General features: G+C 44.0%; 1 protein-coding gene across 1 annotated transcript in view; it reads left to right on the top strand.

The window, feature by feature from the left end:
- Window positions 1-5,347: 5,347 nt before the first annotated feature.
- The window catches only part of GNRH1 (gonadotropin releasing hormone 1), a 39,541-nt gene continuing 17,746 nt past the window's right edge, over window positions 5,348-27,142 (top strand). Inside the window, exons 1-2 of the mRNA XM_086942488.1 lie at window positions 5,348-5,485; window positions 7,358-7,453. Coding sequence (XP_086798614.1) covers window positions 5,348-5,485; window positions 7,358-7,453 — 234 coding nt within the window. The remainder of the gene's footprint in view (window positions 5,486-7,357; window positions 7,454-27,142) is intronic.

The raw sequence follows: 27,142 nt of genomic DNA on the forward strand, positions 1-27,142 counted from the left end.
TTATAGGTCTAAGGGGACGCCTTAAAGACAAGTTGTCGACGCGGTCGCGTTTCAGCCAGAAGTCTTTATGGCTTCATCAGGACATGGGTACTATCAAGCACGTGCCTGGCAGGCGGCGGTCTTCGGAGGATCCATCCCCACCACAGGTAGGGTCTAAGCTTCGTCCACTCAAGCAAGAAAGTGTATCTAAAGAGACTGGATACGCCCAAAAATGATGTCCAGTCACGATGTCTGGGTCAGTAATCCAGGGGGGATAATTCACTCCTGTCTCCACCCTTAAATTATCAGGGTCAGGATACGCCAGAGTCAATAACGGGGAATTCCTCACACCAACGTCAGCAGTCCGAGTGGTGGACGCCCTAAATTGGCAGGGTATGCTCAGACGTGAGTCCCTTGCTCACTTGGCCACTGGATTCAAGATAGCCTGGCTGATGAGGATTATCAATCCGAAACCGTTCCCAGGATGCTTGTTTCCGGTACAGGGAAGACATGGCTTGGCAGTTCAGGGGCGGACTGTTCCCATGAGGCACAGGGTCAGACTGATTTGCATATGGCCATGTCTAAACTGGGGTGGCTGAGTGAGCTAAAGAATGGTGATGGATTAAACCCAGATCAGTTGACTGGGGGTGAGTGTTTGATTTGCTCAAACGCTCCGTCCATCATCCCCTTTTGTATCGCTTTGTTCGCCCTAAGTTGGCAGGGTATGCTCAGACGTGAGTCCCTTGCTCACTTGGCCACTGGATTCAAGATAGCCTGGCTGATGAGGATTATGAATCCGAAACCGGTCCCAGGATGCTTGTTTCCGGTCCAGGGAAGACATGGCTTGGCAGTTCGGGCTAGACTGTTCCCATGAGGCACAGGGTCAGACTGATTTGCATTTGATCATGTCTGAACTGGGGTGGCTGAGTGAGCTAAAGAATGAAGATGGATTAAACCCAGATCAGTTGACTGGGGGTGAGTGTTTGATTTGCTCAAACGCTCCGTCCATCATCCCCTTTTGTATCGCTTCAAATAATAGTGGCGTCATGCAGAACTGCTGGTGCATGCGCGGTGACTCGTGTATGTGTGTGCCTCGTGAATGAGGATATGGCGGGCTGAATTGCTCGCGTGTCACTGGAAACAAGGTCAAAACGCTGTGTTTCTTCTTGCTGAAATCCGGCGGGGAACACCATCCTCCATTCCACATCGACAAGGTGATTGTCAAGTACCTTCCCCTTGAGAGGGAGGTGCTTATATTCGGCCGCCCTGTGCCTTAGTCTGCCTCGCCCCACAGCATGCTGGGAGCTGTACTTCCTAGGGCCTCTATGAGCTCTAATCCTGGGCGCTGCTTTAGGAATGTTACAGTGACTAGCCTGTTTGGTGGTAATTGGGCAGGAAATCGCTACAACCACTAAACTTTCAGGAGTCGGGTGTTGGGTTCGAAAAGCCAGGTCAACTGGAGCAGGGCAATGGCGCTGAACTATTTGCCGGTTTACCTGGACCCCTAAGCATGCCTTCGCCCATAATCAAAATAAGGTTCCCCTTAGGGCCTCGTTTAGAGGGAGAAGAGGCTCTGTGTGTATTTGACCTGGCTGAGGGACCTCAGTCAGTACATTTGTCTTTGCCTCCATAGTTGAGAATTGAAGTTCAGGTGCTTCAGCATTACAACAGCGAAGTAAGCACTGTCCTCCACAGAAGAGCCCGGGGAGAAACCCATCTGGAGAATTCTCCAGACCACTGGCATCTTGGAATTCCTCATACCAATTGCCATTGGTGTACTGAGATACCAACTCATCCCATCATCACATTGATCATTATCTGAGTTTGTCCCAAAAAAGATTTTGGATAGTTTGATTCCTTTCTTGAGGAAAGGACAATGTATCAGAGTCTGATTATTAGCCTGAAGGCTGCAGCCTAATGGGATCAGGGCATGGCCTCGGTGGAGTTTGAGAAGAGTTTGTCTCACTGTCAGAGAGCATAATTGATTGCCTCTCTCCCTCATGCATCCACATCAGTGCTCGAGGGTTCAGCACTGATCGTGACACTGGGATCGAGGCAGCACCAAAGCCAAGATAGAAACCGCAGTAGGTTTCGAGGGGAGTGTCCCCTTAAAATCAAATATACAATATCGATGGGACAAAATATCAACAATAATATATAGACAGATAAGTAAGTCTAGACTTTTTATACCTAATCCTCTACATATGTACCTATGCTGTACATATATCTTCAAGGTATGTAGATTTGGAGTTAGAAACTATAAATCTATTCTTTCCAACATGCGCTTACCTTTCGATATTTTGTCCCTCGATTTTCTGTATTTTATAACTAGGCTTTCCTGTTTTCAGTTTCTATTTTTGGTATATTCTGGTGTTTTTTTTTCAGTGTTTTCAATATCTTAAAAAACAGTAGTTATCAGTGGTTACACATTTTCGCGCCACTAAAAACAACAGAAAAAGTATTTTTCCGGTGTTTATGGAACGTTTTGCTTTCATTATTGCTTGCTTTCTGCACTGAAAGAACATGGTATATAGACAGTGTACTTATAGTGTATATGAGGTCCAAATAGATTTTTGCAAATTAATCTTATTGTAGTACACCATACAATACTTCTACCGTGAGTCTTTGGGTCATGTGTGTTCGCTCTTTCCTTCCCATGTAAACTTCTGTGAAAAGGCCCTCTCAGCATTCATAGCCCCTTGGCCTGAGAACCATCAGCTAAGGGAACCAGTTGGGATGACTCTTTCTTTGATGCCACATAAAGCACAAAATGATAAATAATTGTGTTTTAGTTCCTGGGCATAAGAAAACAGTGCACCAGAATGGACTAAAAAGTCAATAGCATACCTCATTAACTCTAAAGATTGTAAAGAACCTTTTTTTGCAGAGCATTACAAGTGACACTGCGTTCCATGGTTTCCAAAAGTCTGGTGTCATGTTTTCACCACTATCCGAGATGCTTGGTGATATATATATACTGGTCACTATACCTTGCATTGAATGTTTAAAGCTGAGATGTTGGCAATTCACCTACTATCAATATCGACCCAATAGAAACTATGGTCTGATGTATTAAGGGCTTTTACCAATTCTCTGTGGGTAAATGTGATGACACATAATAGGAAAGATTTTCATGAAACCTACCATTTTACCTATCGGTGAAAGAATCAAATGCAGCCAAAATATCAAATATGAGTTTGATATTTCCTGATTCTCTATAGTTTATAAAATAATTAAACTAGTCCTAAAACATGAAACTAAACCCTGCATCTTTAGACCAAAGGCCACAAAACTGAAAAAAAGTAAAAGGAAGAAGAAACAATATTTTAGTGGCATCCCTAAAGAACAAAACTCAAGCAGAGTTAGTCTTTCTTACTGCTAGCTTGTATAACAGAGTTACATTGTATTGACCCCTTCAGGAAGAAAAAAAATGTCTTTCACGCTCTTTTTCCTTTCTTTGAATGGCATTTAGTTTGTGGTTGTCTAGGTGTTTTTTCAGTGTTTATATGTTTTCACCAGTGAGGGCTATTTTTCTTTCAGTGGGGTTTTATCAGTTATTATAAGTTTAAACCTAAAACCCCACAGCCTATTTATAACAGTATGCCACAATATTGTTTTTAGCGATATTAAATAGTACTATAGTTCCGAGGTTCCAGCTGGAGCCGAGATTGCAGTTTGAGGTCCTCGTGTTTCCTTGGGACTAGGATGAGCACCAAAGTGAGCCAGTAGATTGCCAAAAAGACATAGCAGAACTTCACAGAATTCCTTATCTGCTACGATGTCACCGATGACTCTGGAAATTTGTGTTGCCTCGGAATGTGGGTCGGAATCTGCTCTGAAGGCAAGGATTTGGGAAGCAAGACAGAAAGTCACATTGATGCCTTTGTGCCTTCTCTGGAGCTTAAGTCTGGCAGAAAGGGACCGAGTCCTGCTTTCTTGTGCTTCTTTTTTTGACTTACCTGTTGACTTTGACCACCACAATAATCTGCTGTGGGAACTACTTGTGGAGCAAGAACGGGAATTCCCTTTCGACCTCGTCCTGCCACAGAGTGGAGTTTTTCAGTGTTTGTTTACATAAAGCTTCACCTCAATCTCCCTTGTGGTCTTCAGGTTGATCTTGTGCAATCCCTACAGGACTTGGAGCCATGGTTAAACCCCAGATACCAAAGGCAAACCTGATGGTCATCTGTCACAGACCTCAGTTTGCCACTGTCCCTGGAAGGCTGGAACCCTTGGGTGTTGTGTGGGACATTTCCCTTGCTCACTGGTATAATAATTTTGAGAGAGAGAATTGTCTCTTCGAAGCGAATCGGGTAGCTCCGGATCTGCATCTGGTAGCGTGGAAAGAAAGGAACTGACGTCATTGTACTTGGATGGGGCTTAAATGCGACTCCACATCACTTCCGGAGTGGAACATCATTGTCATGGAGCCTTGATGCCATTTACTAGCGTGCAGGGGTACTTACTAAAAAATATTCTGGATCCAGTATGATGTCTGGAAATATTCACAAAGTGAGTAATCTGTAAATCTATGTATACATCAGAAAGTTGTTTAACCAACATACCTACACCAATTCTCTTTTTCTGAACCAAACAGGATCACAAACAATCCATTTTTGGCCAAACTTACAAGCCATTTTGTTTAGATAACCTCTTTGTCAGGACTCAGTCATTCACCCAAGGGAAAGACTTGCCGTCCTCATATATAATTAGGGGATTAAAGGGCATTTGAAAACATACCTCTTTCAGCTTCCAAGTGTGCCCTGGTCAGCGCTCGCCATTGTCACAGCAGGGAGGCACATTGTTCATTTGTCATCCTGTAATCCGTGTCTGGGACCCATGTGCAGGTCAGCAGGGAGCAGTTCCATTAGCCGCTAAGTGCACTAATTACTAAAGCAAACCAACGACCAATTACCAGTCAAATCCATATAAAACCAGAGAAAGGCCGTTCCCAGAAGCAGGGAAGGCTCTCGGCAGTACAAGAAGACTGGAGGACATGGTATTCAGAGCATCTCAGCCTGTCTCATCAACAAGGTGATGTCATTTGAAAGCTTGAATCAGGACATGTCAGGGTTTTATAGGCAGATGTAATTCAGATGCACAATCAATACTCTCTCAAGAGTGTGTTAACTATTAACACACGAGGAATGGGTCAGTACTTAAGTAATCTACGCTTCTGAGTGCTTGCTCAATAAACTGCAGTCTCACAACTGTTCAAGTTGTGTCGACAAGGGCCCAAATCCACCAACATTCTTTTTAGTTCATATGTCATGATAACCTTTGCAGAACTGGGTATCTGACCTCTGTAGTAGATCTTGGGTGGCCTGCCTTGTATTTCACCCGGTGTATTTCTTGCTTTTTCTGTAGGATGCAAGTTTGTGGGAAGCTTCTTGCCGGCTTCCTGTTCATCCTGTCTCTGGAGCTCTGCTGCGCCCAGCACTGGTCGTACGGCCTACGACCTGGAGGCAAGAGGGATGCTGAAAACCTCATTGACTCCTTCCAGGAGGTGAGTTCTGTTGTGTACGGATCTGTGAAAACGTCGATGTGGCGGAATTGCATCTCTGGCAGTGAGCTCAGCTTAATTAACTTTAGTCCTAACGAGCTTGGCTAAAAGCCGAAAATGATAGAACTCAGAATACAAAAGTCGGTCACCTCAAAAAAAACAAAAGTTTGTTTGAAGTAGCAACGCCTAAATTTACGTTGGTAAAATCTATCAAACCCGACATTGTTCCTACCTACCGCAGTGTAATTTTCCAGCATTGCTGTTTCATACGCTACTTAATAAACTAAACTAAAAATATGTGCACCACAAAACACTTATTTGATGCAAATTCCAATCCAGTGATTTGATCCTGAAATATCACTATCTTAATACAACAAGCATTGTTAAAGACAATAGGACTAGGCTTGGTAAGCCTACAATTTTTAAAATGTATTTTTGTTTGCAAACAAATACAATAGACATCAAAAGCAAGAAAAAGTAAAATTACCAGGCATGTTTGCAAAAAATAAAAAAGTTTGTGAATAGTGAGCCATGAAAGCTGAAATTAGCCTGCCGGCCCGATTCTTCTGAAGTGGACTACTTTTTAGGTGGATGGGCAAGAGCAAAATATATATATTTATACATTTTGTTTGTAAAACATGAGGCTAGTGGAGCAGCTGATTCTAACCTGATCTTTTTTTTTTAAAGTTTTTATTTGGGTCACATTTCTCTAATTTTTCACAGCAAAATGTGACACTCCTGCGTTTCCCGATGTTGTTGCTCATGTGGAGTGAACGTTTTCTGTGAAGATTTCCAGTACTCTTCTTTTTGTTTTTGTCAGTGATTTGGAACTAATTGATAGTTATTAAAGTTAAACGGTATGAATAACATAGTTCAGTATTAATCTAGACTAACTACTAGATATCCAGTAGAAAACTATATAGTACTAGTGATGTATTTCAATGACCAGTCTGGTTTGCGTGGCTCTGAAAACTGGTGCTAAGATTTACAAAGGTTCGCACAATGCAATGCTGTGTGAAAAAAATGCATCGATGCATAAACAGGATAAAAAGAGTGCAGTGCCATATTTACAACCAGTAATATACTGATAAGTGTATCAGGGATGCGGGGGGTAAAATGCCATTTTGGTGTGAGCCTAAACACAATTTACCAGAAAAAAGAGCTTAGCTTTTGGATGTGGGGTCGGGATGGTTACCTGGTGATCTGATATTGGTAGGATAGGTTATAGTAGTAGCAGCAATATGTTACAGACGACTAACTGTAAGGAATGGTATGGCATCCCTTTTATTGAAAGCATAGCTATTCACAATGATGCACCGAAAGGCAGCAAGAAAGAGTAGAGGGCATGTGGCCAATTGAGAATTTGATTTATAGGTTGAGAAATGGACACAGGTGGGTGCCCAGTAGCCTAACAACACATATGCATAGGAACCAAGTTTTCCAAGTCCATGTGTGATGTGCTGCTTCAGTGCAGGGGTTTTCTATGAGTTCTGGGACGTGTACTCCTGTTTTCTAAGGAAATAAATAAGACTACAAGCCCCACAATTCAAACAAAAATCTGGAGTGGAGCAGCACATGACAACTGGACCTGGGAAACCTGGCAGGACTGCATATAGGAATTAGCGGTGCAGCAGAAACTGGTGGAAGGGAGAATGGTATAATGTTTCAGTAATTAAAAATCGAGAGGGCATTCATGTTTTCTAATAGATCTGATTAGCCCTCGTCAGTTACAATCATTTGGGTCGCCTGTCATGTTTTAAAACATATGGGCATCAGGTAACATTGTACAGTGATCCCACGCTGGTGCTGTGCATGGAAATGCGTTTGTAAAAGTCTGTCTTTGCCCAGGACCCATACTGCTCTTCCTTCTTCCAGCCTGGCAATGAGGTGGACCAACCAGCAGAGGTGCAGCATTTTGACTGCACAATTCCTCAACAGAACCCACGCCTTGGTCTCCAGAGAGGGTCCCTTGTAAGTATGACTTAACTTTGGAAGAAGTCCGTCTGTAGCAATAACTCTGGCAGCTCTCAGGTGTGTGACAGGCTCTGTGTGTTGGTTCCTGACAGTGGAGGCGTCTACCTGACGGGCAGTAGATGCAGATCAGGACTTCTTGATAGATATCAGCCATGGATGTGGGTGGTTGGCAGTGGTAAGTCCTGGTTGTCAGTTCCTTTAAGTGCTGTGAAGTTGGTTTGTGTGCTTCGTCCAGCTATCAGGCAGGTCTTTATGCCCCCTCACAGCTGTGGAGCAGGCAGGCATGTCCTGCTGGAAACTATCTTCCAGGTGCTACCAATAGCTGGTGGTAGAGAGTATGTTTTGTATGGATCATGAAATGCACCAATACCATAACTTTACTCTAGTCAAATTGACAAAGCAGATATTCACAAGAGAATGCACATGCATGGATGTGTAATATATAGATATATATTGGTGTGCGTGCGTGTGTGTTTTGTTTTTTTCTTGGCTAGGGATGGTGCCCAGTTAGTGACAGAGAAGTACCCTGGGCATGGAAGGAAACATAGACGAGATATGTCAGCGAGTGCGGTGTAGTGTTAGGGCAAGTGTAGGTGTCAAAAGTGTTTCCCTTAAGGCCACTGAGCCCCCACATTTGGTATCCTCTCACAGGGCCTTCTTCTTGCGCATGCCCGGCGGTGATAACATAAGGGGACTCAATATTCATCAGAAAGGTACTTCTTGTATTGAATATGACTATACTAACACGGTGTATACTTACAGAGGATGGATGTGAGGGACCAAAGTGAAAACATATAACTACTTCATGGTCAACCAATCATTTTATTCAGGTTGCCAGTGGGTAGGATTAAATAAACATCTGTTATTCAGCGCCAGGAGACCCTTCTGGGTGAAGGTGCTGCTTTACAAATTCACATTATGTTAAATTATAGAGTAGGTTGACCTGCTATTCATAAATAACAGAATGATAGCAACCATTAATTAAACTGTCTCCCATCTCACAAATATTAATTGCTCTTGGGTGGAATGGGACGCCTCTGAAAGGTTTGGGAGAGGCCCTGAGAAGTTGGAGCCCCTCTCACCCTCCTGCATTACAGGGGCCTGTGTTATCCCTACGTAGGGCTGCTTTAGAAGGAGAAAGGATCAGTCGCCTGCTATGCTGGTGAAGTGTTGCAGGTGTCACGTGATCACGCAGAGTGCTCGCCTCCAGATCACTTGGGTGGGACAAAACAGTGAGCCCTGATTTAATGTGACTGGGAGATAAACATAATGAACTAGATTGGATACTAAATACACCCTGTAAGAGCAGCGGTGCTGATGTTATTGTTTGTGTGCCTTAATGCAGGAAACAAAACAGAAGAATAATGTGAATCCTATATGGCGTTTTGATTTCAGAATAATAAAACTGATAATACAGTGTAATGATCCGTCTTATATTACAGAAGTTGTAGCTATATAATGAGAAGATCGTTTGCAAAAATATTTCCTCACGGGAAATAATTATTTTCATGGGTGAAGGTGACCGGCCTCTAATAGGGTACGGTCTGGCTAAATCGAACAGCCTAAGATATTAATGCTGAGTGGGAGTCTGTGAGAGTGAGAAGGTGGTAAACATCTGTTAGAACAAAGCATAGCTGAATCAGGGGCAGATGAAGAATTCAAGAGTGTCAACTCAGTCAGGTGAGAAATATGTATAGATATATGTAGAATATAGTCATGAACATTGCTGCATAATCTTAACATTTGCTAATCTAGAAACATTTGGGGTTCTGGCGTAGTGTCATATATTGATCCTCTGCTATCATTGAGTGGGGAAGCCATGTTATGCGCTGGACCGAGGAAACACCTCAATTATGTTAAAGTGAAAGCCCTGGCGCGTTATCATTAAGTCCCAAGATATGTGTACTCAACCTGAACACCAAGCGTCGCTCTTTTTCAAAACTTTTGTGGTTGACCTTGTGTTGATTGAGTGTTGACGTTTTTTAATAACAACCCACTTGACGGCACCACGGTTGTCTCTTCTCTGTGAATTGTGAGCTCATTTTAGTGGTAGTACTACTGTATCAGAGATTGCTGCAGTGTTCTTGTACCAAATCCTAACCTTTTTGATTGCAATTCCAACACAACATACATTGGCACTGAATCCAATATATAAATGTATGGCATATTCCCTGTTGCAATTTATGCATTTTCTGAGCTCCTTGGAGGGAGAGGTAAACCCCAGATCTTGTTCAACCTTTCATTCGCTAAAGTGGCATATGTTGCAGTTGCAGCATGAGTGATGACCAGCTGAGTTGCAGCATGACTGATGAGCAGCTATTGGCTGAATATTCCAAAGGATGTGTTGTTTCTCATCCGTTAACTTTAGTATGGTGTGAGTTTATACGTTTCACAAGTTCCAACCCTTTCTGTAAGTGAATAGTAGGTAGTCATAAGTACGAAAACGAAAGGTCAGAATGTGCCAAGGCTTGTTGATTGTTTACTACATGTAGCTGGAGAGCGGACATAAAGGAAATCCTAGTGGTAGGAGCTCTTGGTATTCCAGAAGGGCCTCCCCAATGTGGCGGTGCACTCGTTTCTTGTCACTTGGTATGATTTTCATTGGATACGTCTTTTCTTGTAATGTCAGGGTTAGTGTTGTGGCTTGTTCTTCCTACCTAGAGGTGGAGGAACAGTTTTGCCTCAACCTCAGAAATTGTCCAAAGGATAGATTTTCTTTAAAATCCCTAGGATGTTAACTGTTAATTTGAAATAAAGCATTTCGATCTTGAGGCTCCCTATAAACCTCCATCGTCAGTTGATCTTTACATGGGGTGATTAATAGATTCAGGAATGTCAGACTTCTTCCTCCGATAGTAATGGTGAAATGGAAGTAAGAGTTTATGTTGTTGGTCCACTATGAAACAACACTGGTACGTCACTAAACTATGTTAAAAACGGATTTTTTTTAACATACATTATGCCAAAGGCATTGTGTAGAGGGAGATGGATGGCCAAGTCCCTGTGCCCAACACTCTGTGGACACAGTTTGCATAGTAAGGGTTGGCCATAGGGTCTGGCCTATGGGCAGGCCTTTCATCCACCCATCTGTGGGTATCCAATCCTTGCCGTGCATGGTGTTCGGGCGGCCAAGCTATAGTTGGTCTTTTTTGGGGGGGGGGTGGGTTTCATTGGCCTTAGCCATGGTTCGTAAACTCACACAGACTCATGGGCGCTTGATGGACTTTGCAAACTCTGCAGGAGGTCCAACAGGGCCCAAGATTGGAACCAGATTTTTCTCTGTTTGGTCAGTCAATCTTGAGCTTCAGGTCCACTACCCCAGCTTTGGGGTCTCAGACTCGAAACGGATAATGGGAAAAAGGTCATTCATCTAATCAGATATGTCAACATTTTTAAAGTTAGACCATCATCAGACTAATGGTACAGCTATCGCCCCAATTTTAACCCTTTGAAGCCTACCACAAAACACTTTTTTGATACCAAAATATCAAAACCTAAGGGGCAGATTTACACCAAGCAAATGCAGTTCTTTGACTAAAGTACAATTTCATGGCAAGTTTGGTGTAATATAGTTGAGAGTTTTTTTCTGTACTGGAGACAGTGCCCTATGGGAGTTGTAACATTGCTGAGTGTGGGAAGTGGTAATGGCATGACAACTGTCCTCTCCTTGAACAATAGCAATATATAGCATTTTACATAATGCACACCTGCTTCTTGGTGTATGCAACAGCATATTTTCTGGTGTATTTGTTTGAAACAAAGCAATGTATAAGGAATTACATTTGTGCATTAATGTAAAATCGCATTGAAGAGGTCTTGTGAATCTTAGGAGAGCTGTTAATATTTGGAAATTAATTTCAACTTACTATTTGTGAGGTACTAAACCGTGCTTTTAGCCTGTTAGTTTCGTTGTACCGTGGTAATAATATGGATATTGCAATAATTGTGTTGATGTGCCCTTATTACTACATCTGCTGTACATAATATGCTATTCAGCCATGTTTACATTCATTAGAAGATATTACACTTTCCACTGCTGCATATATGGGTTGTTGAAAAATCACAATTTAAAGCTTAAGGCCTGATTTAGGATCTGGTAGACAGAATAGTGTCTGTCAGGATGGTGGATGACATTACCTCCTCCATCTCATTGGTAATCTGCATGTCCACTTTAGATATGATCACTGGCGCAGCGGTCATTGGTACATAGGAGGGAATTGCCTTCACAGCAGTTAATTTTAATGTACTAAAGGTTTGGTGGACTACTTAAGTTGGTTTTGTTGACCGTCCAAAGTGGGAGTTTGTGGGTGACAGTGATTAAAAAAAAAAAGACATTACTCCGTCCACCTTAAAGCACCACTTCTCAATTGGGCCATTGGAGGAAGCATTCTTTAAACTGAGCTAACGCGGTCTGCGGCTAGAGAATATGTGTTGTCTGCCCATCTCTAAATGAGGTGGGTGGACTGAGAGCTAAGCAGACTGGATACTCTGGCACATTTGTGAAGCAGTACCCTGTCTGCCAAACTCTAAATCAGGCCCTAAGTTTTGCAATTGCGAACGTAAAACTGAAAAAGCCCTACAAATTGGCAGATATGCTTTTGTGAGGATTGTGGTGTATTCTATGGTGTGGTTGTCCAACCTCACTGTGTAATACTCGCCAAAACTGTTTTGGTTTCAGACAGGCTCATATGTAAAACCTCTTGCTCAACTCCGGGTGTCTGTGGCTTCGAGCCGCAAGGCTTGAACCGAGGAACTAGTGTAAAGCATTTGGGAGAACCAAATAACAGAATAAGAAAGTCACACAACACAAAAGAAATCCAACACTAATTTATAAAAATAGATTACATTTTAATGAATTTTTATCCTGAGGATGAGCAAAATCCACCAGATGTTTCTAGAGATATAGATTTTTAAGTAAAACGTAAATCTTAGTGTTTTCATTCGAAGCGCAAACACGCATTGGTAACTGTAATGTTTGGAAACTGTTGAAAAGTTTAAAAGAGTTTGTGTGACTACTCCGGCACAGACTGGGCAACCAATTACATCAGGGAGGCCAATGAGGAGTATTTGGACAGTTGTCTGGTGACCAAAGAAGTCTCAAGTCCAGTTCCACATTTTACACACAGGCCGCCATAGACTTCAATGGAGTGGTCCTGGTCCTGAGGATGCTCTGCGGTCGACGGGGGCCTTCCTGGTCCTATTCCTCAGTCCACGGATGAATTGGAGCAACTTGGGTCATAGGGATTGATGTCTCTTGAAGTCCTCTGTGAGCCAGCAAATGCCCGGCAATGGCAGGCTACTGGTCTGCGGTCACAGCAGGTTCAGCTATTTCTTTTGGTTAAAGCTAGTGTCCTTCATTGGTGACCAGCCTGCACTCTGACTCCCTCGGGTCGGGTAGACTCAGGTGCCATGTTTGAGCATCAGGGAGTGGTCTTCCTGGCTGCACATTGGTAGTCAGCAGTGAGTTTGTGGAAACGGTTACCAACCAGCTGGGACAAGCTACTTCAGCTTTTATGCCCGTGGTGCTGGAACAGGGAGTCAGACAACTGACACTTGCAGTTCACATTTTAGGGCTGGGGTTCTTGAGTGACTTTTCCAGGAGCCAGGAACCACAGGCACAATCCTCTGCTAGCTCAAAGAGCAGGATTTGCAGTCCGGCAATTCTCACAGCTTCTATTGCCAGGTCATAGGAGAGAATGTTCAAGGACACCGTGGTCTCATAACAAAGATTCAGAGGTAACTATAAGTGGTACCTAGGATCCCAGGTTGCTCAAGGGTATTGTTCCCAAATATGTAGATGGGGATGACATCGTAAGATAGGGCCCTCAGGACGAGAAGGGTGGGTGCCCAACACTGGGGTTTTTATTGTGGAAACTAGTTCCAACAGTGGGGAGGGATAGGGTTCTGACTCTAGAGGAGGAAGTGGCAGAGTCATATCCTCACATGAAGGAGGCACTCATCGAGCTGTTTGGTTTAACCTCTGAGAAATACAGATACAGGTTTAGTAACACACAAAAGGGGCTAACTCAGACATGGTAGACTTTGTGGATGCTCCTGTGAAGTCAATGCAATGCAGGATAAAAGGTAGCACGGTACGTACCTATGTGGGGCTCTATAATTTAGTGGTAACACATACTTACAAATTGCACCTCAGAGTAGTTAAAACAGCATCTGGCAGAGCTAGTCGCAGAGATCTGGAGAAGATAGCTGATGAATGGCTATGCACTAGGGTGCCCAAAAAGTTCCAAGGTGGTGATCACAAGAAAGGACAGGCCATCTTTAGGGTAAAATATAGGGCCAAAGACAAAAAGGAAGTCTCCGAATGATGTTCAATTGCGGGGGAGGGGGCGGGAGTCCAGAGCCACATCCCAGTCATAGGGGAGGGTGTATCTAGGTAAGAACTTTGGTTGGTGTGTACTATGACTGTAAAAGTCAGGCCTCCAGAGGGGAGATACTGTGTGCACCAAAAAGTCACCCACTGGTAATGTAAGTGTAGGGATGCGGTGGAAGTTGTCCCTGGAAATTGTAAGAGGTACACTAAAGCCACTTTAGTCTCCAAGGGTGGGGAAGAAATTGAACCCTTGGCTCACTGCCCCACCAGTATGGAGAAATACAGGTAGCGGCCAAGTGGCAATGGGGTGGATGTGCAGGCCCTGAGGGATACAGGAGCCAGCATCACCATGGTTATAGCTGAGCTGGTTTCCCCAGGGCCGATCATTCCTGACGAGGTGCACCAGATCGTGAACTTCGACAATGTTACAATGTCAAATCACTTAGCTGTGGTAGATTTTGAGTGGGGAGGGAATACTTGCCCAGAGAAAGTATCGGTGTCTCTTGCCATCCCAGTGAATTGTCAGCTGGGCAACGACCTTGAAACCCCTTCCTGGGAAGAGATGGCGAGAAGGACTCATGCAGCATTGCCTGGTTTTCCTGAGTGGGTATATATCTACAGTAGAGCACAAATGCCTCAAAAGGGAAGTCCCTTAAGGAAGTTGCTTCTCTGAGAGATTTGCCTGACCTGGCAAAATTCCAAGGAGCAAGTAGGCCCTCCAGAGAAGACTTGTCCTACTCAAAGGCCTGAGACAGTTAGCTGTCAAACAGGAGGAAAGAGATGCCACTACAACCCATAAGGTTACTGGGAAGAGGGAATCCTGTACTGTGAGACGAGGGGACCCCAAAACAGGGGCAACTAGGAGAATTGTCATTCCCTTAACAGTTCACAGCCTAGAAAGTGCCCAGTGGAGATGATGTGGTCCCTAGCCAATGGGCTACCAGGATTCATCCCACCTTATGACAACTTCTGGCTATGTGTGGCATCTAGCAATCCCAGACTGCACTATTCTGCCCACTCTCAATATGTCTGAAACACCCCCATAGAAAAATACGGCTTCACAAATGTTTTCCCTCTCTGTTCCTGACGTCTACCTGAACAAAGGGGCTGCCCCTCTTGAGTGTGGTTGCCGTTTGCACATCTAAGGCAGTTTCACCTTTGAAGTTCATGTTCTGGGCCAACACCCAGTGTGGCTTCCTATGAAGGGGAGGTAACCCCTTCCTCCGGGGCAGACCTCTATTGTACTAAGGCTGGGGAGTTGTTTATATTACTACTCAGGAGGACAGAAGGCTGTCTGGTGGCCGGCAAATGCGAGTGGCCACTGGGAATAACTGGGCAACAGAGTGTCAACTTAAAAAAAAATAAGTGCTTTTCTTTAATAGTAACGTTAAATTCCCCTTAAACATCAAATTGGGTTTAATGCCACAAATGTTTTCATACCCTGAAGTACCAATTGTGGTGGTTCATTCAGAAGTTAGCCCAGCTGACGAGCAATGTGTAATTCTGTACTAGCCAATGGGACCACCATGCTTTCCACAGAAAGCACAACAATTTTGGGCTTTTACTGCTAGAGCTTATAGAAATATATGTCCTACTTAATAATATACTGCTCCGTGCCATAGACCTTGAAAGGCATTCCCTAGGAGAGACTTACATATATTGTTAAGCAAAGTATGGGCTTCGCCATTGGTTTAAATGGTAAAGTCGAACTAGATGTTTAAAACTGCTCTTCCAGCCTGCAGTGGCAAGCTGGGAGCCATTATATAGTTTAACCTGCAGGTCCTGGGTAGGTTGATGCCATATTCTAGGGACTTAGAAGTAGGTTAGCTCAAGCCAATTGGGACAACCAATTCAACATACTCTTTGCAAAGGGTTAGAACACTGTGATTGACGTCTGATTGGCAGGCTTCGGTGCACTCTGGGTCGAAAAACCAGTAGCATCAGTCCAAAACTTTGAAATGATCATGCAAAAAGAGGTCTTTCCTGACAGCGTTGCCCACCATAACTCACGCTCTGCCATGATTTTCTGTTTGTACACAGCCTTTTTTATGTTTTGTTTACATCCTATCGGCTAAAGTGTGTACTGAAATTGGTTGAGGGCATAAAATGTGGTGTACATTGTGGCACACCATAACTGGCGAATTTCAAGGTTTTTTGGTTTTGTGCATGAAGAATGTATAGCCCCCCACCTACAACTTTTCAACACTTTGACTGATTGGTAAACAACTTGACATACTAATAGAAAACGAATCCTTCTGATCTTCTACCAAATATTGTGCAGATTTGTGGATCAAAGCTATTAGCAAATTAACACTTTTTTTGCTCATGTCTTTCTTGCTTGGCTTCTCTTTTATGAAACTGCTCAAATTTGAAAATATCAAGGGTTTAATTTAGTGCTTGGAAGGTGGCCTGCCATTTGTTAGAATGGCAGAGTAATTTACTCTGTCACCCTGGCTAGGCACCACCTGCTAAACTTAGAGATTACAGCTGGTCCAATGGTGATCGCTGTGACTTCAGATGAGATGCTGCCATAGTAGCTTCTCTGAAATCACTAAATGTTGCGAGGGTGGCTGCCATCAGTTTTGATGGCTATTTACCAATGTTTTTATTTTTAAAAACAAAAAAAACTCCAAGTGGGAGATTGTTTTTGAAAAACAAATAACTAATAACCCCCACATCCAGAAAGTTTTTACTTTGGGCGTGGAAGACATTTATTATCATTTTTATGTTTGTCACCGAAGGTAAAAAACTGGAAAAAAAATCAGCCCTAAATAGGGAAGATGACCTTTCTCCAATGGTCAGCACTCCATATGGCCATCAGAGTATGTCTTCCGCTGATCGAGCCAACTGCAACCAGTCCACCCAACTTGCAATAGGGTGAGCGGACCAAGAACTGGCGGACAAGGTACTCCATCACTTTTGTGAGAGAGTTGTCCTGTCCCAAAAACTCTGAATAGGGACTCAAGGGTATGCTTAACCTATGTGGCTACAAAATTTCATTATTCGTCAAAAGACACTAAAGTCATAAACTAATGCTTTTATAACTATCAAGCTACATGAAAGAGTTAACCCTTTCAGAGCCATACAGCACCTCTTTAAATGCTAATATCCCCACAGCTACTGAACAGTTTTACACCTTATTTCAAAAAGCATTCTATTTGAGTGAAGTTCTACATTCATGACAGGTTTGACAGAAATCTGTTCCATTTTTTAAAAAGAATGTGTTATATTGTTGCCAAGTGGTGAGCAAACTTTCCCATCAGCGCTAAAATGGAAAAAACATCTTTGGGAAGCCAATCTGAAAACACACGTCTGTTTGACAATTATAACAATTTTTCCCTACACCGAACTTCACGAAAATTGCCATACCGGATATTTTCAGTGTAGTTCCAATAATCTATATAAAATCTGCACGTTTAGACAGCATAAACTATGGGATTCGTGTCCAGACTGATTCCAGACACCCCCAAAGGAGATGCTCGCCTGTAGACCAGCTAGCTGATAAAGCCTCTCTAAGCCCCCCAACCTTACAAAAGAGTGAATAGTTTCTGGCAGCTATCGAACATGACATCCCTGACCCCTCAGGGATCGTGGAAACTGAACAGTACATTTCTCCTAGTCACTCGTGCTTACTTTGTCACAGAGATGCACAGAATAAATGCTGGGGACGTTTTCGATAAGTATTTATTGAACCAGTGTCATTCTAGTATAAAATAAGTGTGTTGCAACAACCATTAGACAGAAACAGATATATACGATTACAGGTACCAACAGAGTAAATAGAAGGTAGAGCTCTCCTATGTTGCTAAAACAGTGAATATATGCACGCAGGAATTATGTGTTCTGCTACAATGCTAAACCTAGCTAAATGTACCTGAATGTATTAAGCTTCTATGTTAGTGTAGAGCCAAGAATCCCTGCAGAAAAGAGCCATCCCCATTACTTGATGTGAGAGAATAAAGGACCCTGTAGTGGTCTTGAGTTGGACACCCCGGAGGGATGTCTGACCACAGCGTGCTGGAGTGTCTTTGTGCAGGGACTTCAGCGTCTCGTGTTGACATGGGAGTTTTCTCCTCTGGCTTGCCCAGCAAAGATGTGGTACTTATATACCCAAAAGGCACACTCGGGGATTCTTCCTAGCTGTGTCATGGTACTGTGGGCCTATCGTTCAAGGATGATGATAGGGGTGACCTTTGTACAGAGTTATTATGCAGAATATGGTAGTTTTTCTGAGAATCCTCATGCATAATAAATGAGGCTAGTTTTCGAAGAAAACACAACATTTATTTGGCATCTAACTAATTAGTGCCAGAATCGTTATGTTGAATGAGGTAGGACAAATGTAGGAAAAAGGTTGTGCAACTACCTATGCCTGTATTGGGGAACCTTGTGGCTCATAACATTAGCAGCAAACCCTAATGGCCTAATTTGATGCAAATCCGTCCAAGAGGAGCAAAATTATAGGCATTTCCAAAAATGCTTTTAACAAACTACTTACCTTTGGTAATTCCCTTTCTGGAGGATACTCTATCTACCTGCAGACTTCTCATTTTAGAATATTTCCCAGGTGTCAGACTGGATCTGGAGAATTTTTAAGCAGTGCTCCCACTTAACACTATCTGGCGTCATGCGGCTCTGCTGTGACTCCATTCTGCCCTGCATGTGACAAAGTGGATCAGCATATAAGTGTCAACACTGTGTGCTGACATCAGTTTCTTATCTTTTCTCTTTCTGCTCCCTCAGACACAGAGCATTAACTATTGCTGATCACAGTCTACAGACTACTAACTTGGGACCTTTCTAGATGTTTAACATAGACTACTCCACAGAAGGGGGAGGTGTAAGGGCAGATAGGAATATGCAGTTTGATAAAGTCTCCATAAGAAAGAGCATTATTGAAGGTAATGAACTTGTTTTTATGGTGCATACTTGTACTCACAAATTCCTCACCTTCGAATAGATAACCGAGTATTTCCCCAAGGTGAAGGATCTGTGGTGTGGGCTCAGACCAAAACGTCCTGCAGACCTGAGCAGGCGAGTACCCTTTCCACCCACCTTGCGGGCAAGGCAGTAGGACTTCATGAACAAGCACACTGAACCTCACATTGCACCTGATACATGTCACGGACAGGCACTCCTCGAGCAAACACAGTGAAAGCAGATTTAGCTCTTGTGGAATGGGGTCTGAGACCTTCAGGAGGCTGCTTCATGGCCAGCCCTTAGTTCACCACTCTGTCATCGCAACAAGGTTATTTTCTGCACAGCCTTCCCTTTCTTTACTCCAGAGAATCCCCACAAAAGTTTATTGTCCACTTGATGATCCTTTAGTATGATCTGTGTAAAGGCATGTAGCCCATTTGGGGTCTAACAGATGAAGCCTTTCCTCTTTCAAGAAGTGAGGGCCGGTAAAGAAAGCTGGTAGAGCAATGGATTGCCCAATGCGGGAGTCATGACATTTGGCAACAAAGCTGCCAGCGCCTCCGCAACAATTTGTGCAGAAGAAATATGGTGTAAGATGGGTGCACCACGGTGCTTGCAATTTGCCTTCTAACCTGCACGCTGTCTACTTGTTCCACGTCCGTGTCCGTGAAAGGACTGAGTTGTCCATTCCATCCATATCTCTACCTATATACTAGGGGGCATATTTATGAGAGCTTTACATCATGCTTGCACCACACAATGGGGTACATGCGTGATGCAAACCTGTAAGTCAGATTTTTTAAGCCACGCAAAGTCACTCTGTATGGCTTCATAAATCTGGAGCAAGGCAATGTAGCGCAATTCGCTATGTTGCCTTACTCTGCGAAAGGAAGGCGTTTCATGGACATTGCAGAGTGTGTTCCCACGCTGCTCCAATGGTTTTTGACACATTCCCAGATTTACAAGCACTTGTAAACCTGAAAATGCGCCAAAAAAATATGCCTCCCAAGGAGAGCTTTGTATAGGAGAAATATCTTTATTTCTCCTTGTTTTTTCCTCTTTCTATGTATGCTGCAGAATGCAGCACACATAAAAAGAGGAAAAAATACCTCTCAGAATTGTTTTAGTGTAGGAAGGTGCCCCTTGCTGCACAAAAACAATCCTGCCTACGACACAGGCACCCTTGCACCATTGTGCAAGAGTGCCTGCGTTGGCACTTGGCTGCCCAAATGGCGCGAGCATAGGGGGAAAGGTCAGGAATGCTGTATTGATTAAATACAGTGCATTCCTGTCCTTTCCCTGTTACGCAGGGTAGTGCAGCAAGCTGACATGCTGTGCTGCACTGCATGACAATTTTCATAAATATGCCCCTAAGCCCTGGGAATAACCCCTAAGTTTCCTGAAATGGTGCAAACATTATTTGGCAAGGGTCCACAGCCCCAAGAACTGCGCTGTACATCTGCTGTCTTGAAAGTATTCCAAACCATTGTATGCCTTCTCCCCAAAGAGGCAAGACCCATCAAAGGGCGTATCCATTAGTGACTCATGTATATCACTGTAGAAACAAATAGAGCTCATCCAGGCATATCTACAAAGATACTGACTGGTCTGACAATGCAGTCTGTGGAATCCAAACCCATGAGGATAACATACTTGGCAGAGTCCTGCCCATTATGTATCGCCTAAGCAAAGGAGGCCTGAAGGTCCTCTAGGACGCTGGCCAGATCTCACTGGCCATGTCCCAATGGGGAGACCTGTAACAGATCGCATTCACAGAGCATCGTGCTAAGCCTGGCTAAGTGCTGGCAGCTCGCCCGGTAACAGATGGGCAGAAATATTGTTTTGACCAAGCAGCAATCACAGTATCTGTGAAGCCATTGTTAAATGTTAGTAAGGGCTTTGATGCTTCCACCCCAGTCTGTAGAATCTTCGTCAAAACATTTGCTTTAGTCTGACTGGAGGGCAGGTGTAATTCTAGTACTTCAGCTGCCCTCCAAACACCACTTTATTCCATTGTTGACAAGTCAAGTTCTGTATCCTGAGGAGGATATCACCCACTGGCATTTTTTAAAATTAAGGTAGATGGAATTATCAGTGTAATGAGAGGGGAGCAAGCCATTTTCATCATCAACAATATCCTGAGGTGCAACCTTCTCTGGCAAAGGACCAAAATCAGATCAAAAATGTAATTGATAGTTCCAACATATAGAGGCACAGTGTTAGTCAGGATGCATTACAATGGGTTGCACCTTTGTAGTATCATAGCGTGACATTGGTCTGCTTGAGCCAACGTTGGTTGGGGGGTCAAACATGGGCATTCGTACTAGGTCATCCTCAGGTGCCGGTGGCTGCAACCAGTGTGGATTGTGGGGCCAGACTGAAAGCCCATATAGGAGTTGGAATTGGCCTCTAAAGGGGTCCCAAGCAGACCGACCACACGAGAGAAGGAAAGTAAGTCACCTGGAAGTTCCTGCAGTTCTGTGAAGTCCAAAGTTGCAACAGAGGAAGCTGGAAACTGCTGAAAAATTAAAGCATTTGTCAAAAAACTAAGGGGTTAGCCTAATACTCCAACTGCATTTGGGCGAAAGAAACCAGTGCAAACAAAAATAATGCAGTGGAATGGATAAAGCAAACTTTCTCAATAAACTCAATGGAAACTTTAGTTAATCCACTGGTGAGAAATCATTCTCAAGGCAACCAATTCTCTTATTTAAAGAACACACTCACACCAAATTGTGGATCCGATGTAAATCATTATACATCCAATTGTTTATATATATTTTTCTGTCTTATTTTTTCAACGTATACACAATACACATTTATATACAATAACATACACAAATATACATATACACGACTGTACAATTATACGTCAAAAGACAACACAGAATCCTTGAAGCCAGAATACTAATTGAAGGACTGGGTTCTTTAAGACCCAGCGGTGCCAGGGCACAACACCTGAAACCTTCGTGGGTAACCTGCTCCGGCGTACGAATCACAGAGACACGGGACACTTCCTTCGGCGTCAAAGATTCAAGGTTTATTTACTGCAGGGAACACAGAAGTCACGACAAGCAACACACGTGCAACTTGGGGAGACTGCTTCAAATTGGTTCTGTGGATCGCTCCTTTTATACAGTTTTTACCCATAGGACAACATGGGACACAAAAGTTTACAACCCGGTTCCCACCATCATCCCCCAGAGGGGTCGCTTTGGTCACTTTGAAACACATGAGGTCTGGAACATAAGTGCGGAAACATTTGGCGGTTCCCAACTGTAAAAACCCATCTTCCCACCATTAGCGAATTCCAATCAACAGTAAAACAGATCGAAATAGGAACAAAGATAGGTGCAGAGGAAGACGAAGACAGTGGGGAGATCGGAAAGGGTGTAAAAGGGGAGGTATCGGGAAACACGAGATACAGGCATCAAAGGGACGTGCCTAATGAGATGCACGGCTGAGACAATAAGTCCGTGCGGCAAGATGAGCTTTGAGCGGCGCCATCTGCCTTACAGTAACAACCCCCTCGTCATAAAGACACTTACAAAGGACATGTGTCTTCCGCAAATATCTTGGGAGTCCCAGGGTCGCGAAGCGGACAGCGTCCGTTCGCTGGCTACTTGAGGGCAAGAGACAAAATGGATGCCGTATCTAAGATGGAACCCGTGGGTACAGATGAAAAACCCACATAACAAACGAACGGTTTAAGTTAGCACAGCGAAACTGCGCACACTTACTAAACTCGTCATTTGCGGTTCATAGATACCAGACTCAACCATATTCGTACGAGTCGAAAGCACCACTTATAATTGTCACGGAACCTCAGACGCTCCTTTTGCCCTCATGTAGGCAAGCACTAGTCGGAATCATATTCGATATTCATCAGACCATCGAGGTGTTGCTGTAGCATAGCTCTGTCCAATCGAGTCCCCTTGGTAACAGGTGGTTGTCTTATACACGTTGTAGCACAGAGGCCACATAAGGCAGGACCACACTGCACACAAAGACAACACGTGAACAGGAACACCACAACAACCCCGATGATCATCAGAATCTTCCAACCCCAAGTCGACATCAGGCCCCAAAACCATCCAAGTAACGTCCAATCCCCTACATCCACGTGTATGGATTCGGAGATCTTATGCAACCTCGAGATGGCTTGATAAACGGTAGGAGCATTATCTGGAATAAAAATGCAGCAGCTCGAATGGATCACCTTACATACCCCACCTCGATCCGCTAAAATTACATCTAAAACCATACGGTTTTGTAACGTCATAAGTCTCTCCGCCTGAAGTTCAGTGGTGATATTACCAAGGGCACTGGCAGTAATATTAGCTGTCGATTCTACCACTCGAGTCAACTGTCTCAGGTTCCTACTATTAGCCATAGGTCCCCAAAACGGGAGGAAACCCTTGAAAAAGTCTCCTGCCTCTTGACCGGCAGTATCTTCTTCGCTAATTACGCCTCTCACAATTCTAGTCTTGTGATAATCGGCATCTACGGTAAACGTCGGAGGCAACAGATTTGCAATGAAACATGAGCCCATGAAGTCAGCGGGCAACCATGCATATGCACGATCATAGCAGATAAAGTATGTACCCTTGGCAGCCAGGAACACAGGGGACGAGAACATTGGCAAAATATAATTTTCAGTGCAAGCACTTGCTCCAAGTCGGGCTTGCGATCTTCGACCACGACCCATGAGACAAAGATTACCAGTGTGGGGTACGACCCATATCGGAGGCGAGCTTTTAAGCTGCTTTTCGCTAGTGAACACACTATATTCACCTCTACTTAGGACTCTATAGGCTTGTACCTCTTCTTCGGGAATAAGCGAAGGATCATAGATATCACTATCCAAATCCTCTATTGCTATCGACAAAGGTTTTTGATACGAGGCAGGACCAGAGTAGGGGGAACGTGGTTCTCGAATGGGGTGGAAACCCAGTGCGCTTCGAAACATTGTTTGAAATGCTCGAGCTGACCCTTGGGAACTATACGGTAACACCAGATATGGAATTCCCTTATCCGTAGTATGTGGCATCAACCCACACACCCAACAATTAGTAGTGTTAACCACTAACTGATGCTGATGAAGGAGCTGAATAAAGGAATTGTTGCGGAATTCTACACGTCTAGCCTGCTCGTGTTCCGGTAACATGTGAAAGGAATGAGGAGAAACAGTAGAGGTAAGATTAGGGTCAGAAGTAGGAGTAGGTGTAGCAGGTAAGAAGTAAGACATCGTGTAATACACCCCACCCGCTAAAAGTGCAGAAGCAGTCAAAAACAATACAAACAGTTGGAATATAAAACATTTGGTACGACTGAGTTGCTGCAGCTTGAATCTGTGGACTTGAGCTTCTTCCAAATCATTCAGCTTCGAGAATGCCATTCCCTACGACCGTCCGCAACGTTTCTTGACGCACTTCGTTCTGTGTAGCAATAGTCAATCCCTAGGAGTTCCCAGGAACCGACGGCCTTTAACCTAGCGTCAAGACCTACTATCCAGGAGGAAGTACGCGCGCGGCCCTACGGCCTTCAATGCACAATATGTATATATGCAAAAAAAAATCTCTCAGCTGTGGAAGCAAAAAGGTACAAAGAATGAAGCTCAATATATGTACATACCAAAATAATCACAATAATACAAATGTTCAGAACTGATCACGGAAAACGGGATAATGCAATCGCCAATTCAGCAAAGCAGAATATTTTATTTGTCCATAGTGCGAGATCGCAAAAAGTATCGAGTTTTCCCAGAACGTGCCTGCTCGTCAAACAAAGGATCGGTTGAGGAGACAGCGTCCTGTTGATCAGTTGAGTGTTCTGGTCTTGAGTTTTTCAATGACAATTGTTCGCCAGTGTCTTTCTGCTGCGCCGAGGATTCTCCAACAGGCTGTGCGTCGCTAAAAGGTACAAACGCCGGCAATGTTTCTGTTTCCGTTGACGCAATGCCTCTCCTTACCCACGGGTCTGCCGGCAAAGGAATAGGGACTCTCTTGGTGTGCGTGGCATGCACCCAATTCTTACGTCCCTCGAGACGAACGGCAGTCCTCGTGGCCAGGAGCACTTGATAGGGTCCGGTGAACCTCGGGTCCAGGTTATTTGTGCGTGAAAAGTTCCTTGTCACCACCCAGTCTCCGGGCTGGAGCTGGTGACCTGGACCCTCCGTCTGCGTCGGCAATGCGTCGTAAACCTGTTGGTGAATTAACCTCAGTTTAGCAGTCAAGTCATGTAGATAATCAATCAGCATAGGGTACTCAAGATCAGAAAACATTCCTGGCCTAGGAACCCCCCACACATTCGCAGGACGGCCGAACACTATTTCATAGGGACTAAGCCCTACTCAGGAGTGTACAGTCGCCCTAGTTGACAGTAATGCTAAAGGTAAAGCGTCAGGCCACGAAAGACCAGTCGTAGCCTGAATCTTCGCTAGCTTTAGTTTAAGGGTGCCGTTGTACCCTTCAACCAATCCAGCTGACTGGGGATGATTGGCGCTATGGAATTTTTGATTAATTCCAAGGCCCTTACACACACTCTTCATCACACTTCCAACAAACTCACTTCCGTTATCTGACCACACGACTCTAGGCATTCCATACCGAGGAAAATATTCCTTCAGTAGGATTTTCGCAGTAGACAAAGCAGTATTGTCTTTGAGAGGATAGGCCTCGATCCATCGAGAGAATGCGCAAACCACAACTAAAACGTATTTCAGATTGTTGCATCTCTCCATATGGATGAAGTCCAATTGAATCACCTCAAAAGGATACGAAGGGGGAGCAAAACTGCCAGGAGGAGTTGGGGTTCCTTTGCCAGGATTGTACATCATACACACCATACAATTCTTCACCAAACGTTCAGCACATTTCGTAATACCATCATTCTTCCACACCGGGGATACCAATTTACAAATACCTTTCACGCTGATATGTGCTAACCCATGCGCCATTGTCACAACGGCCAGCACATACGCATCGGGCAACAACCATCTTTTCTGATCCGACAAATCAATCCAACAACCATTCGCATCCAACTTTCCTGTACTTTCTTTCCACTTCGCCTTTTCAGTCTCGGTGGCCTCATTCTGAATTTCTTTCACACTTTCGATAGTGTCTTCACACATGCTCGATTCTGCAGGCCACCTAACCGAACTCGTCACATACATTCGAGTGCTAAGGTTCCGGGCAGTCTCCTTAGCAATCTCGTCTGCAAACGCATTACCACGACCAACATCATCCGTCACCTTACGATGCGCACTACATTTAACAATCGCTACTTGCTTAGGCAGCGTCAATGCATCCAAAAGATCATTCACCAACTGGCCATGCTGAATCTTCGTACCGTGCGACGTCAAGAAACCTCTCTCTCTCCACAATCGTCCAAAACTGTGTGCGACGCCAAAGGCGTATTGGCTGTCAGTAAACACATTCACCCGTTTCCCTTTCGCTAAAACACATGCTCTAGTAAGAGCAATCAATTCTGCGGCTTGGGCAGAATTCTGATTCAACCTTGCAGTCTCAACAACAGTATTCAACGTTACAACAGCATAAGCAGTAGTCACATCGCCATTTGGCAACTTAAAACATGACCCATCCACATACAAAGTACCATCCGGGTCTTCCAATGGGGTGTTTTTAAGGTCCACTCGACCTTTTGTTTCCTCTTCAGTCCTCAAGTAGCAATCATGCTCTGCTACTTCATCTGACTCTGTGCTAATTGGTAACAAAGTTGCCGGGTTCAGAACATTACAACGTTTTATTTGAACGTGGCTTGCCAACAACGTCAACTCGTACCCAGACAACCTCGCACTCGTCAAGTGCTGAGTTTTCGTTCGATTCAAAAGAGTATCGACTGCATGCGGAACCATCACCGTAAGCATATTATCCATGACCAATCCTGCTGATTGTCGGATGGAGACCGCAGCTGCCGCAGTTGCTCTCAAACAACTCGGCAATGCTCTAGCTACTGGGTCCAAGGTCGAGGAAAAATATGCACATGGACGTTGCTTACCACCAAAAGGTTGCGTCAAGACACTCAAAGCACAACCTTCTCTCTCGTGAACATATAATGTAAACGGCTTACTGTAGTCAGGAGTACCTAACACAGGAGCCGAACACAATGAATCACGCAGTTCAGAAAAACTTTTCTGACATTCTTCCGTCCATGGTAAAGGAGTCGAAACATCCTTGCACGTAAGAGCCACCAATGGTTTCGCTAGCAATGAAAAATTAGGAATCCATTGCCTGCAGTACGATGTGATACCTAGAAAGGCACGTACATCTCTTTGGGTTTTCGGCACAGCCATTCGCGCAATCGCTGCAATTCTCTCTGGGGTCAATCTCCTTCCCTCCTTTGACAATAAGTGACCTAGATAGGTAACTTCTTGACAACAATATTGGAGTTTAGAAGGTGACACCTTGTGATTT

Source organism: Lissotriton vulgaris, chromosome 11 (assembly GCF_964263255.1).
Source record: "Lissotriton vulgaris chromosome 11, aLisVul1.2, whole genome shotgun sequence".
Taxonomy (NCBI): Eukaryota; Metazoa; Chordata; class Amphibia; order Caudata; family Salamandridae; genus Lissotriton; species Lissotriton vulgaris.